The sequence below is a fragment of the Colossoma macropomum genome, unplaced genomic scaffold (assembly GCF_904425465.1).
Source record: "Colossoma macropomum unplaced genomic scaffold, Colossoma_macropomum, whole genome shotgun sequence".
Lineage (NCBI taxonomy): Eukaryota > Metazoa > Chordata > Actinopteri > Characiformes > Serrasalmidae > Colossoma > Colossoma macropomum.
Window position 1 is genome coordinate 20,730,404 of NW_023494809.1, and position 27,616 is coordinate 20,758,019.

The 27,616-nt window shown below is 39.1% G+C and overlaps 1 protein-coding gene across 1 annotated transcript; it reads left to right on the forward strand.

Moving 5' to 3' along the window:
• The first annotated feature begins 431 nt into the window (after nucleotides 1-431).
• Nucleotides 432-18,232, forward strand: drd3 (dopamine receptor D3). The gene is made up of 8 exons (XM_036558322.1): nucleotides 432-654; nucleotides 3,592-3,892; nucleotides 7,902-8,014; nucleotides 10,323-10,459; nucleotides 12,139-12,332; nucleotides 13,967-14,038; nucleotides 15,324-15,681; nucleotides 17,227-18,232. Exons 1-8 carry the CDS (start codon nucleotides 611-613, stop codon nucleotides 17,421-17,423), a joined length of 1,416 nt encoding a protein of 471 aa, XP_036414215.1. The 5' UTR covers nucleotides 432-610; the 3' UTR covers nucleotides 17,424-18,232.
• The last annotated feature ends 9,384 nt before the right edge of the window (nucleotides 18,233-27,616 follow it).

Here is a 27,616-nt window from a genome sequence, read left to right on the forward strand (position 1 = left end):
GCACAGACGCGTTGTGAGGATGCTACAAATATTTTGATTCAGTTGGGAGTTGGTTCGTGAATCGAAAGAACTGGAAAGAACCGGTTCATATGAAAGGATTCGTTCACGAGTCGAACATCGCTACTTTTTTCTAAACTAACGGACGTTAGAACTGACAAGTGCGCGTGGGGAAAAATAATCTCCTTTCTTCGGAAAAAGACTCTTTTATGGATACTGGAAATTTCCTTGACAAAAAAATCATATTTTGTGCTTTGTTTAGGATGTAGAAGTGAGAACAGTGATACAGACCTCAGTGAAAGACAGTAATGTGGCTTTAACAGCAGCGACTGAAAACTGAAGGCTAACGTTTGATTTATTCGGGCGGGAAAAAAGCCTCTCGTAAACCGAACGAAGAAAGATGTGTTTTTCTCGTACATGATCAGCTCGACGCAAGACTCGTAAAACTAGCATGAATGCTGGTTTTAGTGGAGTAATTCGACAGAAACCCGGTGTGAGGATGTACCTGTAGTGCTATGTGGCTTTATTAGTGAGTTTGAGGAAAGCTGTGTTACGTTTCCAGAGGGAAAAATGGGAGAAGCAGATTCACTGTGCAGGTAACTTTCATCTCCAAATGCATGTCGACGCTTTCACTTCGTCGATGGAGAAGCTTAACAGGTAATTAAACATTTCACATAAATTTATCGCACTGAAATCTACAGTTTGGTCCATTTTGAGTTCTGTTTTGTATTTTTAACTTACATACAGAGCAGCCGTCATTAGCACGTTCGCTTTTCGTGATAAATTTGTGAAACTTCATATTAATTTTTGGCTTTATTACTGCTTTCCTCATAACAGGGATTGAGGATAATCTCTGCCCTTCGAGAATGCCATTAATATTCTGTGTTCATGTAATTTCCTGCCTCTGAGAGTTACTAAAGAAAGGAAATTACTTTTTGTGGAATTTCTCCTGAGTATATCTTTGTTGTTGTTGTTTTATTCCAACCCTGTTTCTTGTCTAGTGAATCGGATTTGAAGAAACAAATGAGAAAACAATTGTCTGCTCCTTTCCATGTTGCCTCAGGGTTAATTGAAATGGCAGCTTCCAAATAGAGGTCTAATGAAGACTGACCTAAACCAGTATTGTTCCTCCAGGTGAAATTAAACCCGGTTTACATTAATGCACTGTTGAGGGAGATCGATGTACTGACACAATGCGTATGGATATGAATGTACACAGTCAGGACTTCAAGATTTGTGTGGAAGCCTGGCTGCTCCTCTTTAGGGCTCATAAGCTGGAGCACACATGGACTTCTGGCACATCAAGAGCCTTTAGGGAGCAAACAAAATGGCAAAGCTCACCTGCTGGGCTCTGCGATCAAGAAAAAAATACTTAAGGAGCTTAGGATCTCACTGTCTCTCTCATTCTCTCTCTCTCTCTCTCTCTCTCTCTCTGTCTCTCTCTCTGTCTCTATCTCTCTCAGACACACACAGTCTTGGTCTAAGCTAAAATCAATGAAACCCCTGAATATACTGTTCTGTTCCTCTCTACATGTGGCTCACTAGATCATGTTGCCATTCACATGTATAGTAGTGTATAGTATAAAGGTATATAGCCTATAATCTGTGTATTGTAATGTAGTATACTGTCTGCTAAGGATACAATGAAATACATTCAGGTTTTTCTAATTCTGAGCAAGATTTAATAAGAGTACTGATTGTTATGTGTTAAAGGGCATATCCTTCATTTTTCTTGCCTTTTTATGTACCAAAACCAGTCATAATTAATTTATACATGACCATTTTCCAACTTCTCTTTATCCCTTAGTATTAAACAGGCTGATTTTGCTACTGTGCCTTTAAGACTGATACATGTAAATGAATTCTGTTCTGATTGGCTGCCTTGTAGTGTGTGTCAATCAAAAATCAGTCTGGGCTGAAATACTTAAGTTTAGTGTGAATGAACTGACCCTCGGAGGACAGCGAGGTGTAATATATTTTTGAGACAGTTCTAAATTTCCAATAGGGGTGGGCAGTATGACAGAATTTTATTGTTATTTTGATAAATTATGTTACAGTATGCTGTTCTAGGCATATTGTGGATGTCTGTAGTATTTAAAGAACTCTGACCAACTACCTTTTTATTTCAAAGAGAGCACAATTAGTCTTAGTGCAGCATATGTGAAAAGTTGAATTAAAAATGACTGTGCTCAGTCGTAGCCTTCCATGGCCTTTTTAAATTTAGTTTACTGTTGGATCAATTTGATCTGCTCCAACATATCAAATTTCAGAAAAAAAAAATCTTGTATATCATGTATTGTGAAAGTATTGATGATATACAGGGGTGTACAAAATAATGGAAATCCTACATAAAATACTCAGACTCCAGCCATTTTATCAGAAACACCTACCATATAGATTTACAGTTCCTGAATATAGTCCATCTGCATATTTTATTAGCCCCACAATTTATCAGCCCAAGAGACTGCTGTAGGACCACCACCCCGACAATATCTGGTCAGTGGTGGTCCTACAGCAGTCTCTTGGGCTGATAAATTCTCAGCAAAGCATTGACAGTGACATGGTAGTGGATATTACGCCATTTTGGGTGTAACCATATTGCTGGGGTTTTAAACACTGCACATTTACTAGCTACTCTATTAGATGCACCTACCTTGTTGGTACACTTCATAGGTGTGCAGATAGAGACTATAGTTCTTTTTCCAAACACAATTTGTGTCAGTCATCCTCTAGCCCTTTATCAGTGGTCAATTTCTAACCACAGCACCATTATTCTCTAGATGTTCTTGATTGGTAGACTATTCTTAACCCAGCTGGGACTCTGACATGTGTAAAAACCCAAGCAAAAACACTGTGCCTAATACACTGGTGTCAGCATAACACCCTCTACCATGCCACTACTATCCGTGTCATTGCTGTGGTGTGAATGGTCCACCACCCAAATAATATTTGGTCAATGGTGGTCCCTTTCCACTGATGGATGGGGTAGAGAAGGGCTCAAAAATTGTGCAGCAACAAATGGTCTACAGTCCATAATTGTAATCCTACAAAGTGCACCTGTATGGTAGATGTACCTGTTAAAATCATCGATATGTATGAGTATTTACTGTGGTGTTTCATTGTTTTATATACCACCAAATTTTGAGCTTATCGCCCACCCCTAATGTGTATGGTATTTGATTGCATGCAAAAAACTGTGGATGTCATTAGGAAGGCACCGAAATGGGAATTTTGGGTGGTCAGCATCCCATATTTTTAATGTACATGTCTGCTGATGCTGATGCGTAAACATTTATAAAATGTAGAAATTGCGACTAAATTCATCTCATTTACAAATGAAATAAAATGATTACAGTGCAGACATTTTAGCACAGTAGCCCAGCATCACCTACACATTCTGCTTCTCTGACATACAGTAAAGATGTCATGAAATATCAGTTTAAAATATCGGTCAAATGTAAACATCTGTCTGATGCCAGTTTTGTTAAGCAATTGTCTGTCAATACCGATATGATTTGAATATCGTCCTCCATCCATAGACGTCATCATTGACGTCATGTTTTTTTAGTCCTAATCAGTGTCCCTTTTTCTCAGGTCTCTCCCACCCATGGCAATGTTTCACAGCAGTGAATGGCTGTGGAACGATTCAGAGCTATCTCTCAGTCCAGGGGCAAACTCCAGCCTGGCCCCGGGTGTGGAGGATGGGGCACGGAACTACTATGCTATGCTCTATTCACTGCTTATCCTGGCTATTGTGTTTGGCAATGTGCTGGTGTGTTTGGCAGTGCTTCGAGAGAGGTCTCTCCAAACCACCACTAACTATCTCGTGGTTAGTCTGGCAGTGGCTGACCTGCTGGTGGCTTCATTGGTCATGCCATGGGCTGTCTATTTGGAGGTGAGTGTAAAGAGACCAAATGCGTTGGTAAAAACCAGTGACCTTGTATTACAAAATATCTCATGCTTGACTAAGGCCCAATCCCATTTCACCCCTTGCCCCTACCACTTAGCCCTTAGCCCTCTGTTTTGCGTGTTCACGTCTAGGGTAAGGGTGTCCCAATTTTTGTTGAGAAAGAGGGGTAGGGCGGAGTGTTAGGGCTACATGACCCTCCAAACGGAGATTTTTCAGAGGCACACTCCAAACAGAGTGTTATGAAAAAAAAGAATAACCGGCAAGATGGCTGCGCGAGCGACCAAAGAAACCCACAAATGTGAGAATTTTCTCTGTTAAAAATTACAATAACCACTGTATTATCTTAGTTTAATGTCGTTTCAATGTATTATGGTTGTTTTCTTCATAACAAGCACAAAACAATCGCTAATAGCATGCTAATTTCTCATTAACTAGCTAACTTTCCCGTTCCACCTTAAATAGTCCGACAGTATTGACGCCAGAAGCGCCAGAATGTAACTGCTGCACCATTTAAGGTGGAACGGGAAAATTCGAACAAGAAGCTAGCGAATAGATGACTTCAGCTTCATATCACCAAATAATTGGAGTGGGTGATAATAAGTGATTGTCTTATACCCCTCTTTGAAGGCATATGATGCCCTAAATGTAACTAAAGCCCAGCAGCGAGGTTGCTGAACTTTTCCCTTCTCTGCTACCACTGAAGACATGCTGGGTTGCCTGCAGAGCAGCGTTAGTAGGTTGTTAATGAAGCAATGTTTTTTTTTTTGTTGTTGTTTTTTGTTTTTTGTTTTTTTATTTGAGTGTTGTCCCATTTCGTAGGGCAAGTTTTTAACCACTACCCCTTGTAACTCAGTTCCATAACTAACTCAGGGTGACAATCGAAAACAAGGGGTAGGGGTAAAAAGAAGAAATGGGATTGGGCCTAAATGTCAGCTCTGCCCACAAATGCATTCTTTCGTAGCAGCTGTTGTCGAATAGAAAAAGCTTTGCAACATGCTGGCAAAAATCTTGCTTAATCTAATGAAATATCGTAACACCCTTTGTTTAGAGTTGACTGCAGTGCCATTAAGTTTCAGTTTCAGTAAAGTTGAGTTTCGACTGAGCTGTGCAATGTTGTTGTAGCTAATCAAAACTTGGAAGGTGGGAAACGACAGTGCCAAATTTTCCATCATGCTAAAGTTAGCTTGAATGTTCAACAAAAAATCTATACCCGTTCAATTCCTAATAGTGTGATCACTCTTAAGTTTAGATATTCTTGACAAAAACTGAGTTATGCACTATAATTTCATTAGGTTGAATGGGAGTTTTTGCCAATCTTCTATAAAGCTTGTCCAACCTAGCAGCAGTTGCTATGAAAATATGCATTTGTGAGTACAGCATAGGTAAGTTTACACAGAATCAGATTCACCATGTTATGATCCATTTGTTCCAAATAGCTACTGAATTCCATCTTTAGCTCCTTAAATTGTCATACTGGTTAGGATCAGACTCCTTGGGAGACACAAAAGCAGAGAGTAGTCATGTTTTAAGCATGCATGTTTACTTAGCATTTTAAAAGGATCAGATTCTCTGTTTTCAATATTGCTCTTAGACCCCTGCGGTAAAAAAGTGAGACCGATTCAATAATAGCACTCTTTGTGAATAAGAATAAAATTTCAGTTTATTCCATTAGGGAAGAAGAGAAAGGGATAGGAAATGGGTTGGCTAGGCCAGGGCAGAGGCGGCACACTCAATAACTTCACTGAAGACGAAGAACACACAGCTAATTCATCTCTGCCAGAGCTTTATTAGGTCCCCCTCTACTGCCCCGGGCCAAAGAATGTCCACCTGTCTGCGCAATGCTTCTCTTTCACAAAGGACTGCTGGATATAGGACCTGTCTTAAGACAAATTAGTAATCTCTTCTTATTACTTTTGTTGCCAAAGATTTGGCAAGATTTTTGACTACTGGGGAAAAAGATAGTATTAAACATATACTGGCCCGACCAGTGTATGTAACTGAACAGCCAGACCTAACTTTTAGGAATGTGGAAGAATATGTTTCTATGAAAAGAAAAGATGTAAATAACTATAAGAGCTAATTAATTAAAAAAACCAAACAAAAACTGCTTAGAAGCAGTTTAGAAGCTCCAACCACAAGCCACAATATTTCTGTTATTCAAGACTTGGTGAGTTTCTGCTGTTTGAGTTGAAGAAATGTGATAAATAAGAACTGAATAATATTTGCAAACTCATGAAGGACAACTGACAGTGATATCTGTCAGTAAAACACTAAAACTGTCTTTGCTGGACCACCAGACGCTGTCTCTTACCAAGTCACTGACTGATTTATCTGGCCCTGACAGCCATTATTTAAACACGCAAGTGCAAGCGCCACCTGAGACACACAGTAGGTAGGTAGTAGGTAATTAAATGCGGTCATCCTTCAATGTAGAGCTATAATATAAATAATGAAAGAGCAAGAGGGAAGCGCATTGATTGAAACGTCATGGGTCTTGCAAAAACAACGAAACTCTTTCTAATAATGTTTAATTACAGTAGTGAGTACGATATATTAATTTGAGTTCTCTGTTAGTTGGAAATTCTCACCTTGCAGTAGTCTTTAGCAATTTTTTGCTCTTTTAGGTAAGCATGAAGTCATCAGTCACTAGTATTTGACCACTGGAATAGTATTTTGATGTGTTGATCACTATTTTTAGAATAATCATTTCGTAAAGAGCTCGGCAAGTCAATGTTAGTTAACTTGGAAGCTATAATATTAGCATTTAGGCTAGTATCTAGAGAATGATTGGTTTTGCTCATATATTTACACTGTCAAGACAAAAAAATAAAATTTGCTTGATTTTACACACAATTATGTGTAACTGTAGATATTTGTCTGAGTGTACGTGCATGTAGACATCATCTGAGAGTCTGATTAAGTCTGGTATTATGCTTATAGCAGTCCTAAAATGAATAATTAATAAATTGCTAATTTAGAATAGTTATTCTATAATTATGAAACAAAGCAAATTATGAGAGGAATGAACAAGAAAGCAGATTTATTTGGTCTCCTTTGCCAACATGGGATGGCAATAGCACAGTGGACATCTTCCACTTTCAGGTAGGGAGGCCACTGCTATTGCAGTGAGAGCCCTATCTACTTAAAGTTTTCTACCTATTTAAATTCTTTGCGTTCTTCTCATTCTTCTTCCTATTTATCTCTTATTATTACTTTTAGTAGTACACTCTTAAAAAAGAACCGTGAGTTCTATATAGAATCATTTCATATGTAAATGCTTCTTTGCATCATGAAATTGTTCTTCAGATTGATGGGGAGTGTGTTGTATATGGTTCTATGTAGAAACTTTTTGAAAATAGTTCTATATAGCACCAAAAAGGGTTCTTCTGTTGTTACAAGCTTGACTTCTTAGAACATTTTCACCAAGCAAAGAAACATTTCAGCATGAACTGGTTCTATATAAAATGCATGGTTCTAAATAGAACCACTTTCTTTGCTAAAGAACCCTTGAAGAACTCTTTTTTAAAAGTGTAGTAATGGTAATAATAGTAATGACTAATGCGATGAGAAGAAGGTAGATTATTATTATTGCTATTATTATTATTGTTATATGTAGTAGTATCAGTATTTGTAGTAGTACTGTGATAGAAAATGTCTGTCTGTCTGTCTGTCGTTTGGGCATCCACCAGACACTGAGGGCAGGTGGACCACCCTGCTTGTAATGCAAGGTTTTTAATATTCTTTGCTACAGACATGCCGCCAGTAGCGGTCCAGTAAACTCAGCTTGCCTAGTCTTGTTGACCATATTAATTAATGCCAGCCAATGTTATTGATTTTTTTTTACTCGTCGGTACCTTCAGGTATCAGATTTTTTAGCTCTTTAAAATTGTGTTGGTATTGGTCAAAACACATTCATGGCCCTAGCCACTATATCAGTTATTAGGACAAAAGATTTATGGGTGCATGTGACACTGCCATGTCTTCACCTGTGTAGGTGGTTGGTGGTGCTTGGCTCTTCAGCCGTCTGTACTGCAACATCTTTGTGACCTTGGATGTGATGATGTGTACTGCCAGCATCCTCAACCTGTGTGCCATCAGTATTGACAGGTAAAGCTTATCTGTATTGCAGTATCATTGCATAATGATATTTTTTCCAGCTGCCATAAACATTTGAGAAATTTTACCTATTCGGTTTAGTGAAAGAGTCTAATTTTGAGTGACACTGCCTCAGTGAGTCGGTAACATGCATGCATTGCTATGTGCATCACGGTCTGCTAGAGTGTTAACCACAGAGGATTTCAAGGTACTGCAGTCAAACACATTTATTAATATTTCATCAGAAAGTGTGTCTCCCCAAATGTAAAGGGCTGCTGCTAAAACCATTGCATTGTGGAAATAAAATGCAATGGTTTTAGCAAAATGTTTCTGGAAAATCAACTTTGCATTCATTCCATGTGCATGTGTGTTTACCCTACATTATTTATTTTCTTAGTCACAGAATTCTTGTATCACTTAATATTTCAAAGCTTCAGGGGTTCTGAACTTTCAGCACACTCGCTCACTGCAAAAAGGCATTTATGCACTTCCCAAACTAATTATACGGCCGAGGGATTGTGTGCGTGTCTGCTTATTGGCTCTCGGTGGGTGTTAGGTTTTCTTTATTGCTGGTGCCTTGTTATTAATAAATTACTGGTGAGTCAGGGACAGGTGCATAATTAACACCTTCACATAGGGGGCTGTGTCGAGCCTCTGTTTTAATTTGGCTATATGAGGTGTTTGTGATAGAGAGTAAGTAGAGGATGAGCAGGAAGGGAAGATGTTAGAAAAGATGTTGTATGTGGGGAAATTAGGTACATACTAAAAAGGAACAGAGTGTACTGAAAGAACGTGTTTAAAGGGGAATTCCACTGATTTTTCAAAATGTCTGTATTTTTCGATCTTTAAGTTGTGAACGAAGTCATTCAGAGTGGTTCAGGATGAAACTCTCTATTGTACCGAAACTTGCCAAGTCAGAATTGTTCACAGTGGTAGTGATAGGAACCAGACGTAAGAAGTGTTTAATGCCTCCAAAATCTCCACCACATTTAAGGTTAGGTAAGTTTTTTTGTAAAAACAAATTTTGAGCCCTTTAAATTGGGAGATCCTGTATATCAGACTGAAAAGAAGAAGTATGTAACTTCAAATAGAATTAGCCTATTTACAGCTGTTTTATTGTTTCTTCTTTTTTACTCAATGTGTGCCTGGAGAGGAAGATATTACCTTTTTCCTTCTACAGCAATCATATACTGTGAAGTTTGTAACTGTGTGATTTTGTTTTGAATCAGGTGCAGCATAATTAACATTCCCTCAGAGGATTCCTCATCATTGCAAATACTTATCCCGAGTTAATAACACAAATATATTATTTTATTGAACAGTCTCCGTTTCATCATGGCCTTGTCATTAAAGCAGTGAAAGTTAAATAAAATAAATCTACTCTACCTGTAGCTGTTACTTCAAATTACTGTGTGATCATAAAATAAGAAAATGCAAGGAGAAAAAAAAATCTCAAAATTTTTTACATACACTTTTTAAAGTTTTAGCATCCATCTACAAAATCACTTGTTTCCTGCCCCATTGCTATGCCCTGTAGGCAAAGCACAAAAAGTAAATAAAGCACCTGTGCTTGCCTTGTTAAATCGTCAGTTCTGTCTCAGTTGTCACATAGAAGCGGATGCAGCCTACTTTAAATACTAAAATTCTAATCCTTCGACTGCATAATTTCCACGGTTCACTTCATGTCAGGAACCAATATCATTTAAGTACCAATCTCATGAAAAAGTGAGCTTAGTTTGAGGAGGATTTGTAAATTGTTTACTCATCCAATGTCTGCGATAATTCTCATAGGTCTTGGATGAGCACACAAAGCCTTTGTACTTACTTTTCCTTCCTTTATGCAGTCTAATCATAGCTAATTCCCTTAGCAATAGCTTTAGCACAGTCTTCTATGTGTTTCTGTTGCATCTTTTCTAACTACTGGCTCCAGTCCTAGACAGCATGAACATGTTTGTAGGAGAACGATCGGGACTGAGCTCTTTTTTAAAATCCTTATGATTACACCGTGATTTACTGTTATGTTGCATAGAGAAAGCGGAGAGAGAGACAATCTTGACAATATCTCCCATAGTGAAAGGGGCTGCCTCTTTTGGCTCAACTGCCTCCTCTCAGCTAATGATGCATAGCACAGCTGGGCCCTGAATGCCAGCTTTGCACTTCTTTGCACTTTTGCTCAGTGCCCTTGGGGAAAATCTGCTAATTTTTCATTTTATTAATAAAGAAGCGTGAACTGCAGCAGCCATAGAAACCTCTATTGAAAATTCCATTGAGATGAATGGTCTTGTATGTCTTCTACATTTCGACTGTCTGTTCTGTGCAGGTACACAGCCGTGGTGATGCCTGTACTGTATAACACAACGCACAGCTCTCGTAAAAGAGTGTCAGTCATGATTGCCACAGTGTGGGTACTGGCCTTCGCCGTCTCCTGTCCCTTACTGTTTGGCTTTAACACCACAGGTAAGAATGTTAAAGCTGTGATTCTTCTGATGGTGGAGTGGCTTTTCTTTCATAAGTGTTAAACCTGGGCCTGTCATGGTTATTATATAATTATTGCAATTACTTCAGCTGACTGCAGTTGTTTTTAGCCTTCACAATGATATATTTATATTGTAACAGTATGTGAATTCATCCGTTTGGTTGCACCAAATACCTGTAAATTATAAAACGCTTTTATTGAGACATGTCATTTACTGAGAACAACAAAAGTTCTATCTAAAGACTTTTTGGAAGGCAGCCGTGAGTAATGTTTGTCGAGCTGTGTCTGTTGTCAGTTGGAAGCTACTAAATATAAAAATAACAGCAAGGAATCAAGATAACTGATCATTTAATTTGACCACTTATACTTTAATAGTTGCACACAATGAACATAAAAAGCCGATTAAAGGGCCCATGTTGTGGAAAACCGAATTTTCCCCAATTTTATGCAAGAAGATAGTTTGATGTAACATGAAAATATCGTTAATAAAAATAAGTTTCAAAACATACCACTCACTCCCCAGTCCATACAGTCCAGTTCTGGAAACTATTCTGCAAAAACAACCTGTTTTAAATTCACTGTTTCTTTGATGTCACGAAAACCAGTACATTTACATATATCCACCTTTTCAACCCATAGCGGTTTAGCTCCGGCCACTGACTTTTAAGTTATATGGAGTGCTGCTTTTTGAATGAGGCACAATACAGGGCTGCCAGATAAAACAGAAATCATTTACATATATGTATCTTAAAGGCAAAGCAACAGTGCCTTTAATCTGTTTAATCTCAGGAATAAAAAGAGGTTGGAAAATGTAAGAATGAATTATGATTGTTTTTGGTAAATAAAACCACACAAACGTGATAAGTGGACCTCAAGGGAAAAATAAAATGCATAAACAAGTAGGATATGGGCCAATTAAATTGTTAATTGCAGTCATTTATATGGCAATTAATCATCAGCTAAAAATGGATGAGCGTGACAGGTTTAGTTAAACCTTTACCCTATAGCTGTTACACAGATGATAGTACTTCGCTTTGCTGCTGAGGTTGCTGCTTCATCACACCTAAAATGAGATCAGAGGCCATCAGTAAAGCAGCAAACCGACCTGAGAGTTGTTCTGGATGGCTGATACCACCGAGACCTTTCAATTATATGCTGATAAAGATTTGCAGTTAAAATATGTGGAACAATATTATATGCAGCCAATTAAATTGTGTAATCCGTTAATTAGTGTCATGCAGGTTTGTAACGAGTGGAATCATATTCAAATAAGCTTTTCAAGAATAAAACCAAAGTTTTCTATCTTGGTTCCCAATGGATTTCATCTGGTATATCTACTCTGAAAGGTTGATGGTGACAAGGTAAAGGGAACCTTAATTATGTTACCATAGAAACAAGATAATGTAATTGTGCATTCTATAGATTTGTGCAGATGAGGATATTGATTATATGTTAAGACACAGCTGACTTCATCACCCATTTTCACTTATCACATCATGGCTTTGATGTTTAAAGTGCCCCTAAAGGATCAGCCCCTTATTTTGCAGTTTCTCACCAATCTGGAGTTATGTTTGAACAGCTTTTGAGTCTCTGAATGTGTTTTGTGTCTGTTGTTATACATGATACCTGAAGGTATTTGTGTTGTGTGTATGTATTGCAGATGACCCCTTAGTGTGCTCCATATCAAACCCGGATTTTGTCGTCTACTCATCGGTGGTGTCGTTTTACTTGCCCTTCGTGGTGACGCTGCTTGTGTATGTGCGCATCTACATCTTCCTCAGGAGGAGGAGGAAAAAGATAACCTTCCGCCAGGCCAGCGGTGAAGTTCAACCAGGATCTGCACAGCTGTCTGCTGTAAGAGCACCTCAGCCAACATACAAACATACTAGGGCTGTTACTATTACTGGTGGGCATCGATTTTTAGCAGTAACTTGATAATTTACATCACTGTATGCTTTTCTCAGCTTATCGTAGATCTTGTCCGTACCTAAAGAACACCAACTGTATGTTTAATTAAAAAGAGAACATAATTGTTTCAGATTTATTTACATTAGTGCCACACAGAAGGTGAAACTTTGAATAACACTTATTGTGATCGTATTTTTTATAGTATTTTTTAAAATGTGGCACTGCTGGCCCTTTTTTTCTCTGTTCCAACTTATCAAAGCTCAGAAAAACTAAAGGAAAAAACTAAATGACAAGTAATCAGATTGCTTTGAGTTTTTTACAAATGCAAAACATTAAAAATAGCCACACATATACAGCTTGAAACCATTTAGAGTCATTGCAGTTGTTCACCTGTACCCAGCCAACGTCATCTTTCTATTCCAACACAAGAGAATGAGGTATTAATAGAGGTATCTCTTATTTATGAAGGCAAGTTAGGGTCTCCAATTTTGTGATTTAAACCTATATATCACAAATAAATCTTGGATCACTCCCCATACTGGTGTTATATTCCTCAGCTTCCTCAAGAAAGCACTGGATACATTTCACTTTTGTTGGGAAGCATTAATGGATTGTGTCGCTGGGGGAGATCAGTGGAAGAACATCACTGATCGGTGGACTGGGTTTTTTGTATCATAGGCGACCTTTGAAAGTGAGATGCGGCGTCAAGCCCTTGGAAGTGGTCCAACAAAGCCATTCTGCTGCTGCACACTCCTGGAATTTTATCACACAATTTGGTTCCACTTTACTGGTGCAGAATATGATACGCAGCAGAAAAGCTTTTTAAGACGTCCTGAACATTTTCCTTTTTCACAAAGCTATTTTTTCTCCACATCTAATTTTAATAATGCCAAGGAAAGCTTTGCTGAATGACAGTTCTGTAGCTGCCATGCCATGCGTGCCTTCAGAGAAGTTAAGTGACTGGGGGAAGCACTAGAGAGGGAGATTCATGAGACAGACTGACCTGAATCTCTTTAACGAAGAGCCACTATATGTCCTTCTAGAAATGGACCCTTTTCATGAACGATTTGCCAATGCCCTTACTTTTAACCAGTTGTATATGATAGACATTGGCATATGCAGACCTGTGACATGAAACTATGAACACTTATGAGCATTAATAAATTTGAAAAAGGTTTTTTTTTCCTTTTTCGGGCTGGATGTGTGTGTCATCTTCTGAAAATAATGCTGTAATGCAGTTGTATGGCATTTGAATTTCAATTAAAGTACAGAAGGTGTCCTCTGCACCTGAAAAAGGCCCATTTGAATGTGCAGTTGAAGAAAATCTTTCCTGTGTAGTCATTTTTAATTTGGTGTGGTCATAACAATATCAGCGAAAGGTGAAAGTTTGCTCTTCTTGCCTCTTCTTTCACACCTCTTCCTTCTCTCACTCTGTTCACACTTTTTTGTACCGCACTTCCATACATTCTTCTTACTTCCCAGCCCACCCCAAAACTTTTGCTCCCTCATTCTTTCTCCATGTTTCACACCTGTTTTCCTCCTTTTCCCTCTGACTGTCTGCCTCTGGCTCTTCTCTGCAGGAGACTTGTTTGCAGGAGGAGGCTCGTAAAGAAAGGCGTGACCTGTCTCCCATCAGGATCAATGTGGTAAATGTGAGTATAACTGTGTGAGTTCATGTGTTAAATGTGTGAGACTTTCTCCAAATATATACCGAATCGAAATGAAGTGCTTGGAGAGTAACTGACTTCACTAATGAATGCAGGGGGTTTATGCTTATATTTGTGGCATCTAAAATTGCTCTTTTTTTAGCAAGACAAGTCTGTTTTTCTTTTGCTGTGGTGCTGCATTCTTAGCCCTGGGGCTGCAAGCTGTGAGCTGGAAATGTAGAATCCAGAGAGCACGGCCTCTGACAACGCGTCTCACTGGGTGCTCCGCTCCCCTCCCCGGCTCAGTCTGCCACACTCTGTTCGTCACACCAATTTTCACATTACCACAGATGACTTCAAAGATGAAAAGAGGAGCTGGCTTTATTTTGGCATTGTGCAATGCAAATTCAGCACACAGTTGCTATTCAAGTACTAGTGATCAGGGATGCGCAATAAACAGGGAGACACAGAGCATGGAATGCTATCCTGTGTCCAGATAATTAAGAGACGAGTCAGGTTTGGGCTCATGTTTGCGTGCAGCAAATGACCAAGCCTTGATCATTCAATGGAAAACAACAACACCAGCACTGAAGCAGCAGCTAATTGGGGAAAAAAGCAATGTGGCACTCTGTGTCTTAGCCATCTTAGTCCACTACAATAGCATAGGAAGATAGACTGAAGATGACTATGAGAGTAAGAATTATCATCAAAGTTCTGGTATTGCAGAGCTATGGAGCAATATTGAGCCCCCAGTGTCAAGATCATTTAAATGCATCATGTAAATATGTGTTGAGAATAATTAGCTGATGATTCTGTTAATATGGTGCTACTTTGAGAATAATTAGCTAATGATTTTTGTTAATCTAGATCCAGGGTTCGCAGCACCAGTCCTAGGGCACCTTATTTATACGGTGGCTACTTTGCTTATCACATTCACATATAGTGTGGAAATTAGTCAGTCAGCAGCAAAATTTTGACGTGCTCCCTCTAAGTTCAGAACCATCAACTGTAGGCAAGTGTGTCTTTAAAGACCAATAGCTGTTGGTTGACTGACTAATTACCCCAGTCCTACCCCATTTGTGACATAAAAAGATAAGGTAAAGTATTCCCTGCCCCTTGGCACCTGATTGAGTATGCTAAGTATAAAGCCCTTGATGAGGTGAATCATGTATTTAAACTATGCAGGACAGTGGGTCCCTAGGACTAGAGTTGAGGACTCTAATTTAGATGAACAAAGAGCTTCAGTATGAGTGTAGAAATAATCCTCCCTTGTTTTTCCATGTCTCCTTAGGAAAGCACAGAGAAGGTGGTTCGTCCAAGGCTTCTCCCTGGCTGCCTGCGACGTAAACGGCCTAGGACTGTCCCCGCCGAAAACTCTCTGCTGCCCCCAGTGGACATGCAGAACTATTGCAGTATTAGCCAGGCCTCCTTCGCACGCACCGAACAGGAGCCCAACCGAGAAGAACAAGAGGGTCGAGAGGAAGACCAGGTAACTATGAAGAGCTGTGAGGTGAAGGAAGTGTCTAACGGATGCACTCACACAACTCTTCGGCCAGCCCCTCGAGTCACAATGCGCACCAATCAAGCCCGCTATAGGAGCATGCACTCCAGAGAGAAGAAAGCCACACAGATGCTGGCTATTGTACTGGGTGAGTATTGCCATTGTCAAGAAACATTCTTCCTTGGATTCATTTATTAAGGGCAAAGTCACTAGTTACAGAACCAAAAGGGAATTCAAATTTAATTTTGACGGATCATTTGTACCGTCTCTGACAATACCTATTGAAGAGAAGCAATCATTGACAGTCAGTTTAGCACCTAACAGTAACAGATTTGATATTGGGATGTCCGAACAAGATGAAGTGGCATTAACATACATATTTAATCTGGTGCCCAACTCGCACAGTCTTCCAACATGCATCAGGCGCGTTGGTCAAATCCAACACATACTGTAAAGGCAGCGTGAGTGTACAATGCTAAGTAACAAACTACCAGGCTAAAGGTGTTCTAGTACCTCACAAATTTCACAGAAGATTGTTGTGTTGTTTATTATTATCAATTGTACCCCCAACCCCCCTGCCCCGGATTGTACTGTTTATCATGGTAACATTATGCATGGTTAACCGAATATACTAATTATGTTACCTGTACAGTCTCAGACTGACAGTAAACTGGATTGGATTTAGAACTTTCATGGGGTTTATTTGCATGGTTCAATGGCAAGTTGGAATCAGAAAGTCAACTGGTGGAAATTAGTTCTGCTGCCACAGAGTTATTTAGCCACCTGGTGTATGTTGGGCATGACAGAGTTATTTAACAGTTACCTGCTGCATGTTTGGCATGAGCTTAAACTCTTTTCATCTGGTGTACCAAGATAATGTACACGCCTGCTGAGGAGTCTGGCTACAAGCCCACAGTATTGAATGAGCACAAATTATCGCACACCAAAGCTGGACCTATCTCAGCAATAACCTTTTTCTCTGCAATCACAGAAGTTCAGAGCCATAGATACACAAACCACCTGTTGGTTAGCCATCTTCTGAAAGTAAAAGCTGCAGGATCACAGCTTGTACCTCTTCCTCTGCCAGGGATGCAGTAGTTGTCAGCCTAGAGAGAGGCCACCTGGGGAACATTGTGAACAGTGAGTGCCAAGGAGTGTCATTCAAAAGTACAAACTAGAGTCAAGCTCTGGAATCTGAGCTGTGCAGCCCCCAAAGTTGCTGGCAACCAATTTCACACAATTAGCATCACGTCACTGTGGTGCCTCATGGAGGCCGATGCTCTCTGAAGTTCATAAATGACATTGATGGTAATCTGTGATGTCTGCTTAATTGAGGAGGAAATGAAATCACACTCATGGCAGATGTCTAGCCTATGGCCCAGCTGCCCCAGCTCAAAGTCAATTGGTCAGGGTCTTTTTGTGACCAAACTCGCTTTGCCTGTGGTAAGGATTTCCGTTTTGGAGAATTTAAGACAGCAAGGCATTTCTAGGAAAAGAGTAGCTGTGGGACATCTAACCTTTAACATAAATTAAGTATTCCGTAAACCCACCTATTCAACTATATTGCTGAAAGGTCCAGGTTAATGAGGACTACACGTTTGTTTGATGTTTTAATTACGAGCTCATGCCCAGTCTCTCTACCTGTGTGTGTGTGTGTGTGTGTGTATATGTTGTGTACATGTATATCCTCCAGGGGTCTTTCTCATCTGCTGGCTACCCTTCTTTGTGACTCACATCTTGAACACTCACTGCAGGAAGTGTCACGTGCCGCCCGAGCTTTATAGCGCCTTCACCTGGCTGGGCTATGTCAACAGTGCCCTCAACCCAGTCATTTACACCACTTTCAACATCGAGTTTCGCCGAGCCTTCATTAAGATTCTCACTTGTTGATTTCAGACATCATGAGTCCAGTGACCTCTGCAACTTGGGATACAGACTGAACCATGAAGTGAAAGACAGCTTGATGGACAGTTACTTCATGCATCCAGCAAGGTGCATTACTTTTTCTGCAAGTGAACTTTGAACTGGGAAGTCAGGAGGCTACTGACTCAGTGATGATAAAATGGAATACAAAGCAAGTCTCGACCCTTGAATGCCAGAACAGGGTCTGGAAGTGGTTTGAATCACATATCAACAGAATTTGAAGGCCTGATCATTATTAGTCAGCCTAAAAGAATCGTGGATGTATCTGGACTTTGTTCTGTTGCCGCTTTCCGAGCATCTCCTCTCATTTCAGTTGTCTGTTTGGAGTGCCTCGTATGTGTTTGCATGCATCTGTGAGTTTGGAGTTTGGCCTCTTTGAACAGAGATGTCTGTGAAGCCTTTGGGTCATTGAACGTCAAAGGACAAGCGGCTGAGAATTCTTGTGATAAGGAAACCAGGTGGGGTGGGGGACCATAACATTTGGAATGTGTTTGTATTGTGAATTAAAGCAAAATGGAATCTCTCTCATGAGCTCTGTTCTCATTAATCTGAATAAGAAACCTAGAGGGAGAGAAAGCGAGAGCAAATGAGGACAGGATGGCTCAGTGTGAGACAACACCCAGCGAAAGAAGGATGGGTTGAGTGAGTGACTGAGCGAGGGAGAACATTAAATAGAAAGAAACCGGAGTGTGTGGATTTTTTAAAAGGCCTTTAGTGGAGGGCTCAGCTGGAAATCAGCATCGCAGATGGATGTGGATTGATAGAGAAAGAGAGAGAAAGAGGAAATGCATGGCTTGCTCAAGTGTGTTTTCAAAGAAAAAGCCAGCCTAACTTGTCTCACCACACTCGGAGAACCTCAATGTGTGCTTGAGTGTTTTTGGTACTGAAAGAATTACAATGGGAGTGATGGCATCTGTCTTTTTCCACTCTCTCTAATTACTAGTCCTTGTCGAATGACAGCTAATGAATTCACTTTGACATCCCTCTCACCCAGCTCCATTCTTACCCTTTGTTTTTCTCTGTCCAACTCACTCACTTCTTCACTGCAGCCTGACCCGGCTAAGCTCTTCCTCCACAGCTAAGCTTTTTGGAGACAATGAGGTCTTGTCAGAGTGTGCTTATCACTTGTGAGAAGGATCTCTCTAAAAAGTAGTTTGCATGTATTCATTTCTCTGCCTGTGTGGCTTTGAGAGGCAGTGAAGGCTGGGGGTGTTACATTACAAATATTAAAATTTCTTTTGAAAGGGGGCTTGCAAGGCAATACATGCTCTGAATTGAATACAATTAGATTTTACTAAATTGATTGTGATATCGCAAATATTTTCATGTATTCTACAGAAATATTTGTCAATATTAGACATGCTGACATAAAATAGTTTCCATTGTTTTGTTATGTTCATAAAAGAGGCACCCATAAGAGTAGGGGAAAAGACTCCCCTGCACTATGTCTGAAACCAATTATGCTTTGTATTTTTTGTATTTAACCCTTTACTGCATGGTTAAAGCTCACATGGCCCCCCTACTCCCTATGTATTGCACTATGTAGGTCATGAAATAGTGGCTTCTGCACTCAAACAGCACACGATATGTCTAAGAAAGCCATTTGGGACCCCAAATCTAGACACTTCATGACTCGCAAGAGTGTATTATATAAGGAATATTCAGATTCAGCTTCAGATTCAGATTCAGCCAGTTACTTTGTTTTCATGTTTTGCCTATAATATGAAGTGTATACCTTTTTTTGGAAACTATGTCTTCTTGTTGCAGCCTGGCCTTCTCTTTTCACACACACCACATGGTGAGATCTAGCATCTGAAGCTACCTTAGAGTGTGTGTGTATAAATAAATAGTAATGGGCAACATTAAGAGAACAAATGAAACACAATCTCTGGGATGTTTCTTTTTCATAAACAAAATCAGTTTGGATGTTTCATATATAAAATGCTAAAATGTGATTTTTATCGTATGACAACAGCATGCTACAATGGAACTAGACATGTAGTGCATTCAGTGGGGGCAAGTGATGAACACAATGACATTGGACACACTAGACACTGCCATTTTCACAGCAAGTTGATGATTTTAGCAATATGATTATTTTATACCTTTCTGTATTTCTATGAACTTGTTTTTTTCCAAGCTTTCAGAAAAGTATCCAGTGTCAGTGTATTGGTTTGCTTCCACTGTATGCATTACAGATTACAGTTCCATTGCTGCATGCTGTTGCCATGTGGCAACAAAATGCAAAGTGCTTTCCCCCCACCATTTTTTTTTTTTTCAAAAAACTATTTTTACATTTCCTGTTATAATGCCATTTTGAGTAAGAAAAATCATGAAGACATGTGTATTTCATAATTCATGCAGTAAAGGGTTACATTTATTTGCATTAATTATACTTTAATTAGAAAATAGTCTTGTGTTGCCAGTTAGACTTTGACCAAGAAAATACAAGCATAATGAACGTTGGCATTTCATTTCTTTATCATTTCATACAATACATATATTGTGAACGTTATGTATTGTTACATCCCTACTGAAGACTTGCTTTAACAGCTCATAATGGAAGTGGGCTGGACTAGTGGAGAGTGAAATAACTAGATTTTTACCACGGACATTTCACAGCATCCCTCCATCCTCCGATCATCCCCCACTCTTCAGCCAAGGCCAACTTACTCCCACTTCTTATCCACGCAAGAAGTCGCAGTTTGGCTAAATACACACACACACACACACACACACAATACTGAAAACAGGAAATAGAAGTGCCAGCATTCACACATACACATCTCTTCTAAATATTCTGGAAACGACCACATAAAAATGTGGACATTTTGTACTCCGAGACACTAATTGGTCATTAGGGATTCTGCAGAAATGCTCTAATTTCACAGAGACGTGTCTGTATGTATTGTATTTATAACCAACACTCAGAGGTGCTTTATTTAGGAAAAAAATGCATATAGTTTAGATAAGGAAAGCTCATTCCTTTCAACGGAACAGTCAACACTGCCAGAAACAGGAAGAGACAGGAAAGCAAATTATTCATTATTTATGTAGTGAATGTAGTGGTTTAAGTTAACAGTAAAGCATATAAATATATAAGCGTGTATAAGGGAGAGAGACAGAGAGACAGGGTGGGTGTATTCCCTAGCGACAGGGGTACCAGAATTTAATGAATGCTTGATGTGGTTGAGAGAAACAGAGGGTCTTGGGATCCCTGAGACAATTACTGGGGTTCAAAGTCAGTTTGAAAGCAGCAACTCAACTCAGTGTCACACTGTTACATTGTTTGTGAACGCAAACATACTGTGTGAATATGGGTGGACTCCATGCATAATGTGGGGTTGGCTAGTGTAAAGTTGTAACTCTTGTTGGAAGTTTTAAATATTGCTCCTACATACTGTGCAAAAGTCAGAGACATGTTTTTGTTTATTTACTGTCCAGTCAAAATAACCAGTAAGTACAAGTTATTCATTTTTCAGCAAAGAAGCAGAAAACATATGTAGTATAAAAATACAAAGAAGCCTCAAATACTTATTTAAATACATATTTTTTCAGTATTTAGTGTGGCCACCCTTTGCTGTTATTGCATTCTTTTCAGGAGACTTGCTTTCAGTTTTTCAAAGAAATCTGCAGGAATATTTTTCATATCTCCAAAGTTCAGTCTCAGAAGTTGGTTGCATTTTCTGCTTGTTACGATCCAAGTAATGAAACACATTCAATAATGTTAAAACCTGAACTTTGGGGTGGTCAGTCCACTGTTCTGAGAACCCCAGCAGCTTCTTTGTCTGATTTGCAAATGTTCTTTTTTGTCTGCTTCCTTTTCTCAGTAAGGGCTTCTTGCCAGCCACACATCCTTTTCAGGTCCATATAGTGTTCAGTTGTGTTGTCACAGTGAAAGGATGGACAGAACACCTGTGGATTTTTTCAGATCTGAAGCAAGAGCAGAGCCTGACTTTCTCGCTCAGAGATGTAAGCGTTAAGTACTGTTTATCTGATGGGAACAGGTCTCCCAGGTCTTATACAGTTCTTAGGAGTCACATTTTTTCTTTTTCTAACTCCAGTTTAGGTTTAAGTTTTTATTTTTTTCACTTATTTTCCTTTGACTTTCTTCTTCCCCATGCAAGTGGACTATCTTATATATAATATCCTGGGATATTTATTCTGAAAAAATGAAGAACTTACTTAATGGTCATTGAAATTAAATCATCTCTGACTTACATAGTCTCTGACTTCAGCACAGCACTGTAGGTATAGGTTAAAGTAATAGCTTGGCCAAAAATCAAAATGCACACAATCTTCCTCTCATCCCAAATGTAGGTGGCCGATTGTCTGAAGTTTGCTTCTTTAGTTTTGTACTAAAGGCTAATATACCTAGCAAGTAATAGAAGCTTATAGCCGTCAGGTTTGAATTTTGCCAATTTCATGCCTAAATAATCGCACACTTGCCTCAAACAGCATGATAACAGTTTGCCTTGCAGTGTCAGAAACCACATAAGCCAGTCTGTTTGAGATTACTTATCAACACTACTTGGTTTGAGGCAAGCGTGTGATGATTTGTGCATGCACAATGCTAACCTGCTGGCTATAAACTTTCATTACATTAGCCACATAGCTCCAGTGCAAAACTAACGCAGCAAACTTCAGATACCAAACATCATGGCTGACTGACTACATTTGATGTAAGCGGAAAATTATATGAATTCGATTTTTAGCCAAACCGTTACTTCAACCATACGGGCCTGGTAAGAGTGAATGGTGAAAATGTGTGTTGAGCTGCTGATGGCAGTATTGAGCCTGTCTCTGCATATGCAGTGCCCAGAGATGATAACATTGCAATGTAAAGCAGTCACGGGCGGTGTAAAGTGGCTAGTGAAGATAGCATTGTAAAGTGTGGGGCTTCGTGAAGCCCCCAGCTGCAGCAATACAGCTCTGTATGACATAAATCAGCCTTTATAGTCTGCAGCACCAGCTTGAGAATGTGGTGTACAGAGTGCTAGCAGTGGAAATTTCTCTCTGGTTTTTGTGTGAATTCTCCATAGAATACCTGCTTCCTCTTTTAACCCAGGGAGACACATACTCATTGGCTCTTCTCCCCACCAAACTCACCTCACAGCCCAATCCCCCGTCTACCCAGCACTCTGTCTTTTGTATGATAAGAAGTAAGGGCAAGATGTCAAGCGCTGCGTGACGAACATACAGAAACTCCAAAACAATGCATTTAAAGTGATGCAGAGAGGTGCGGTGGGGGTTGAAGTAAAAAAGCCTATTCATTCTCTATGGACTCTGGCTCTGTGGGTCCTATAGTGACAGAATAAAATGACTGCAAATTCTTGTACACAAAAGCCCTAAGCAGTGCAATTAACAAAAGTTGCCTATGGCTTAGAGAAGTCCTCCAAAATGCGTTTGCACCAGAGGTGTCCAAATAACACTGGCTGAAACTACAGCACAGCGTTTGGGCAGTTGGATAATGACCAGTAATTAGGTAATCTGTGACAAGTAATAGACTATATAGTATACTTGCTTCAGAAAGAGAGAAGGAGGCTAGTTTAAGCACTGGTTAATAAAACTACTTCGGTCTGTAGAGAGAGAGTTAAGGTCATTTTTAACTCAATCTGTTACGTCATATCGGTAGCCCTCATCACCTTTAGGCAGCTAGCAGTGTATCTAAAAGTCTTCTCAAAGACACTGGAATGAAAAAAAAGACACAGTGGGGCATCAGACTTTGTTAAATGTTAGCAAACATCTTGTGTAGCAAGACAAAAAGGTTTTATTATCTAACTGCATTTAGCAAATCAACTTCATCATCTTCATATATAACAGCACACATGGATGGCTGTATCATATTGACAGAATGCCATTAAGATATGTTTGATAAATGTAAATGTTTTTCAGACAGCGTGAATGGTCATCCAGTCCATTTCAGAACCTTTGTGGGATCATTGCGCTCAATCACGCTCAATAGCAATCACTGGACACTGTCATGCTGCCTTGAACAAGCATACGAACAAGAAATGTGCTGCTTTTATTTATTATTTTATTTTTACAGAGTAACAAAGTGCTGGTTTGTGGACATTATGGATATATGCTCAACAAGAGCATCAGAAACCAAAGGAATTTTTAAAAGTTTGTCTAGAAAAGATATAAAGCATGAGCAGTGGTCAGTGACTACCCTTCCCTTATTTAATGAGGGAAAAAAAAGCAGACAACATATATTTTAATAGAGAAGTACTCAGAAGCCTCAACAACTAATAAAATATTTTTTCAGTGTTTAATGTGTTTATCCTTTGCCTTTATTATAGCTTCCATTCTTTTCAGGAGACTCGCTTTCAGAAATCTGAAGGGATGTTTTCCCACATCTCCAAAGTTCAGTCTTAGAAGTTGGTTTCATTTCCTGCTTCTCATGATCCAAGTAATCACGCACACATCCAGTGATGTTGAAGTCTGGACTCTGGGGTGGTCAGTCCATTGTTCTGAGAACACCAGCAGCTTCTTTAAATTTTCAGATGTTCTTTTTTGTCCATGTTCTTTTCTCAGTAACAGCTTCTTGACAGCTATACATGTCTTCAGACCCATAGTGTTGAGTCTTTTCACGGTGGCAGGATGCACAGAAACACCTGTGGATATTTTTGGGTCTAAAGCAAGAGTGGAGCTTGATTTTCTCCTCTCTCTCAAAGGTGGAAGCGTTGAGTACTGTTTATCTGATGGGGGCAGTTTTGGTGGTCTACCAGGTCTTGCATGGTTGTTAGAAGCCCAAATGTTTCTGTATCTTTTAATAATTTTTTGAAATCCAGTTTAGGAAACTTACCTTCCCTTACTTATGCAAGTGGATTATCTAATCTATGTCTAATCTCAGGAATATCTCCTAAAAAATGAATAACATAAAGGGCGGCCTTGGATGTTTGCACATTACTCTAGTCAACTCTTTGTCAACTCTATTTGCAAGAGAATTGCATTGGTAAAGCCATTAATTTAGAACAGCTTAATTGTGCTAAACACTTGCTGTTTACGTAACACACTGTACATCACTGGAAATCAAAAGTTTGCCAATGTATCTAGCTACAATATGGCTGCTATTGACATTTTCACCTTATTTATATTCTCAGCCGTGGGATGGCTGTGTTAATGATGAGCAAGGCATAAATATTTGATTCTTCATAGTTTCATCGTGAGTGTTGGGAATACACATGTGGAGAAGGAAGACGCTTACCTGCATCACCTTCTGTCCTCCTTACCAGCGCTAACCCTCATTCTGTCACTGCAGAGCACTGTCTATGTAGGACACTTCTTATTTATCTTCCTGCAGTAAAGAAGGAAAAGGGAAAGAATAGTGTGTAGGAGAGGGCATGGACATTGTATTGCATGTAAGTAGAACATACACATGGGAGAGGGAGGGAGGAGGGGTGTGTGTTAACTGCGATTCTCTGTTCTTTTCACTTGTTATTCAAGCCCAGTAAGTGCATCAGTTTTTAATTGTGCGAAACTCATTCCCAGAGGATGTGAAGAATTCATAACCAAAATAATTACAATATAATTAGACCCAACACTGTCATAATGACTCTAATTACGTAGTATGTTCCCATACCCTTCCCGCATATAGAAAAGACTGACACTCTGCTGCTCCGCACACTTCAGCCCTCTAGGAGACAAAGAAAATAATTTTTTTTTTACCACAGGAGTGTGCTGGCACTAAGCCTACTACATATTTATCACCATATCTCTGTTCTGATTCAGCAGGCTTGAGACAGTCAGGAAGATGAATTGTTAATTCTAAACATGCTTTCTAACCTTCAAGCATCTGTACATCACCTCGTTAAAATTATGTATAAGTGTCAGGGCATGGAAAAAAAGTGCTTAGTTAAATAAAGAACTACAAGCTTTAAAGTAATAAAAAAATGCAAAAGTTTGGGCAAATAACAGGTTTTGTTTAGTGAAAATAAATGAAAATGAGAGAAGTTTACACATTCTCTACAGAGAGATTGTTTATTTGCATTTTGCAGTGTTCAACGTATTGAAAAATTAAAATGCCGTATTTAAATTTGTTCTCTGTAGAGGATGTGTTAACTCATTTCAACGTGGAAAATCAACAAAATATATTTTGACTGGGGGTGTTCAGTTACATTGTATTTGTTACAAGAAGGCCTCTATTACTGTTTTAGCTCTGCAGGGTACTTTTTACATATCATTTTCATAGATTTCAGTATGTCATATAGTATCAGAAACCACATAAGCAAGTCTGTTTAAGATTACTGAGCCCGGTTTGAGGAAAATGATGATTTAAGCACAGGCTTGGGATGTAAGTGAATACAATGGAATATGTCTTGAATACAGAAATTAAGTGTGTATTCAGTCTATATTACATTCTGAAAAAAACCATCTTCGACAATATCTTAAAATACATTTTAAGATATTGTTCAGAATACTTAACTAATAAATTACAAAAAAAAACATGAATTTTAAAGAAACAATAACTTTAAAATTGGCGCTCTGGTTAGATACACTCTAAAGAGGAACTCAGTTATTTATCTTGGCATTACTTAGCAATTTTAAGAGATGATTAAACAGAATAGTCTTCTGAGTTGTGGATAAAATTTCATCATTTTACATCAGGACAACCGTGAACCCGTCCAAAGAAAAACATGTATCGCCATTTTAAGTTTGTGCTGTCCTTTATATCATGTAAAAATTTCAAAGTATGATGAAACGTCACAGTATGCAAATCAGTCAACCAACGTTACCGCCCCCTGATGACGCCCTACTTGTGCTGCGCTCATAAATTTGAAAGCATAGAGCGAGGAGATAACCACACTCACGCGCTGAGCTAAATACCCCCAGCTCCACCTCACAAGGTTGTGATATGCCAGCTGTCTGTAGCAACTGTAAATAACCCAATTAATCTAAGCTTAGTTTGTAATAAAGATTGATAATGTTCAATGTATGAGTGGGTAACCTGAAGGACACTCAACTGAACAGAAATCAAAGGCAAGTAACACTGGAACTACAGAAAAGTGACAAGGTTCAGGAAAGGTTAACCTTAAATGGCCATCGAGTTTTATCGAATATGGACCTGCTGAACAGATAATTAGAAGTTAGGGTTTTAGAGTCAGTGGCTCATACTGTTAAGGCTCAAGATGCACTGTCTGATCAGAAACAACTTCCCTCGTCGAAGATGGTGATGGTAGTGCAGAAAAATCACCAACCTCGTAAGACCTGTGAGTTGCAAAAGTGCCGTTTGATTCTGTCATTCTCCATATTTTCTGGTATCTAACGTTAACTATAAAAACACAGCAGCTCAGCCCGCCCGGTTTCCCTCCCAGCCCCACCTCCAAACCCAAACATCACTTCAGTGCCCCTCCCATTTTTGAGCATTTTTCAAATTGAGCCATGGGTGGAGTTAATAGTGGAGAAAATGGTGGGGCGTAGTTACTCTTTAAAGACTTTCACAGTCATGAAATTTCAGCTGATGATTAATTATCATATAAATAATTGCGAGTAAGTATTTAATTGCTATTATTTGTTCATTGTATGCTGCTACTAGTAGTGGTCAAATTGGCTGATTAGCTATTGCGCTTTCTAGCTGTCACTCAAGTAAACAAAGATTTCTCAATACTCAAACATTACTAAAAGTGTTATAGTACCAAGTCATGAAGTAAGGTAAGACCCAAATGAATGTGTTTTCTTCTTTCTTTTATTTACATGCATTTTCCTCAACCCAGCCAATAAAAACTCACCGAAGTCACATTCTGTTTCTTGCAACACATACGATGCTGAAAGATAACGTGTGGAAAATAATTGCAATCAGCTAAAATAATTGCGATTAGGTGATTGTGTAATAATGGTGACAGGCCTATCTAAGATTGCATTCAGTATTCAGTCAGCACTGTAAGTATTCTGCCCAACTCTGTTCAGGCATGCCGTTTGTATGATCTTAAATAAAACTGTTCCTTTAATGGCTGCATTCTTCCAGTGACTCTTATGGGTCTGATGCTATCTATGATCTGAGGTTTGTGCGTAAAACCTAACAACTCCGTCACTAGATAATGTGTTTTTGGACCCATCTGGTCTCTTTGTGTTATAATGCTCTAACATCCAAAGGCACTGCTAGGTTATCGAGAAATTACAGCGAGATGAAAAAAAAAACGCTGCAAAATCTGTAGCAG

Bases quoted from the DNA above. Each gene is read 5' to 3' on its own strand.
- drd3 (XM_036558322.1), top strand. From the start codon at position 611: ATGCATGTCGACGCTTTCACTTCGTCGATGGAGAAGCTTAACAG. The intron at 3,893-7,901 runs GTGAGTGTAAAG...TCACCTGTGTAG, and splicing joins CATGGGCTGTCTATTTGGAG to GTGGTTGGTGGTGCTTGGCT. The intron at 8,015-10,322 runs GTAAAGCTTATC...TGTTCTGTGCAG, and splicing joins TGTGCCATCAGTATTGACAG to GTACACAGCCGTGGTGATGC.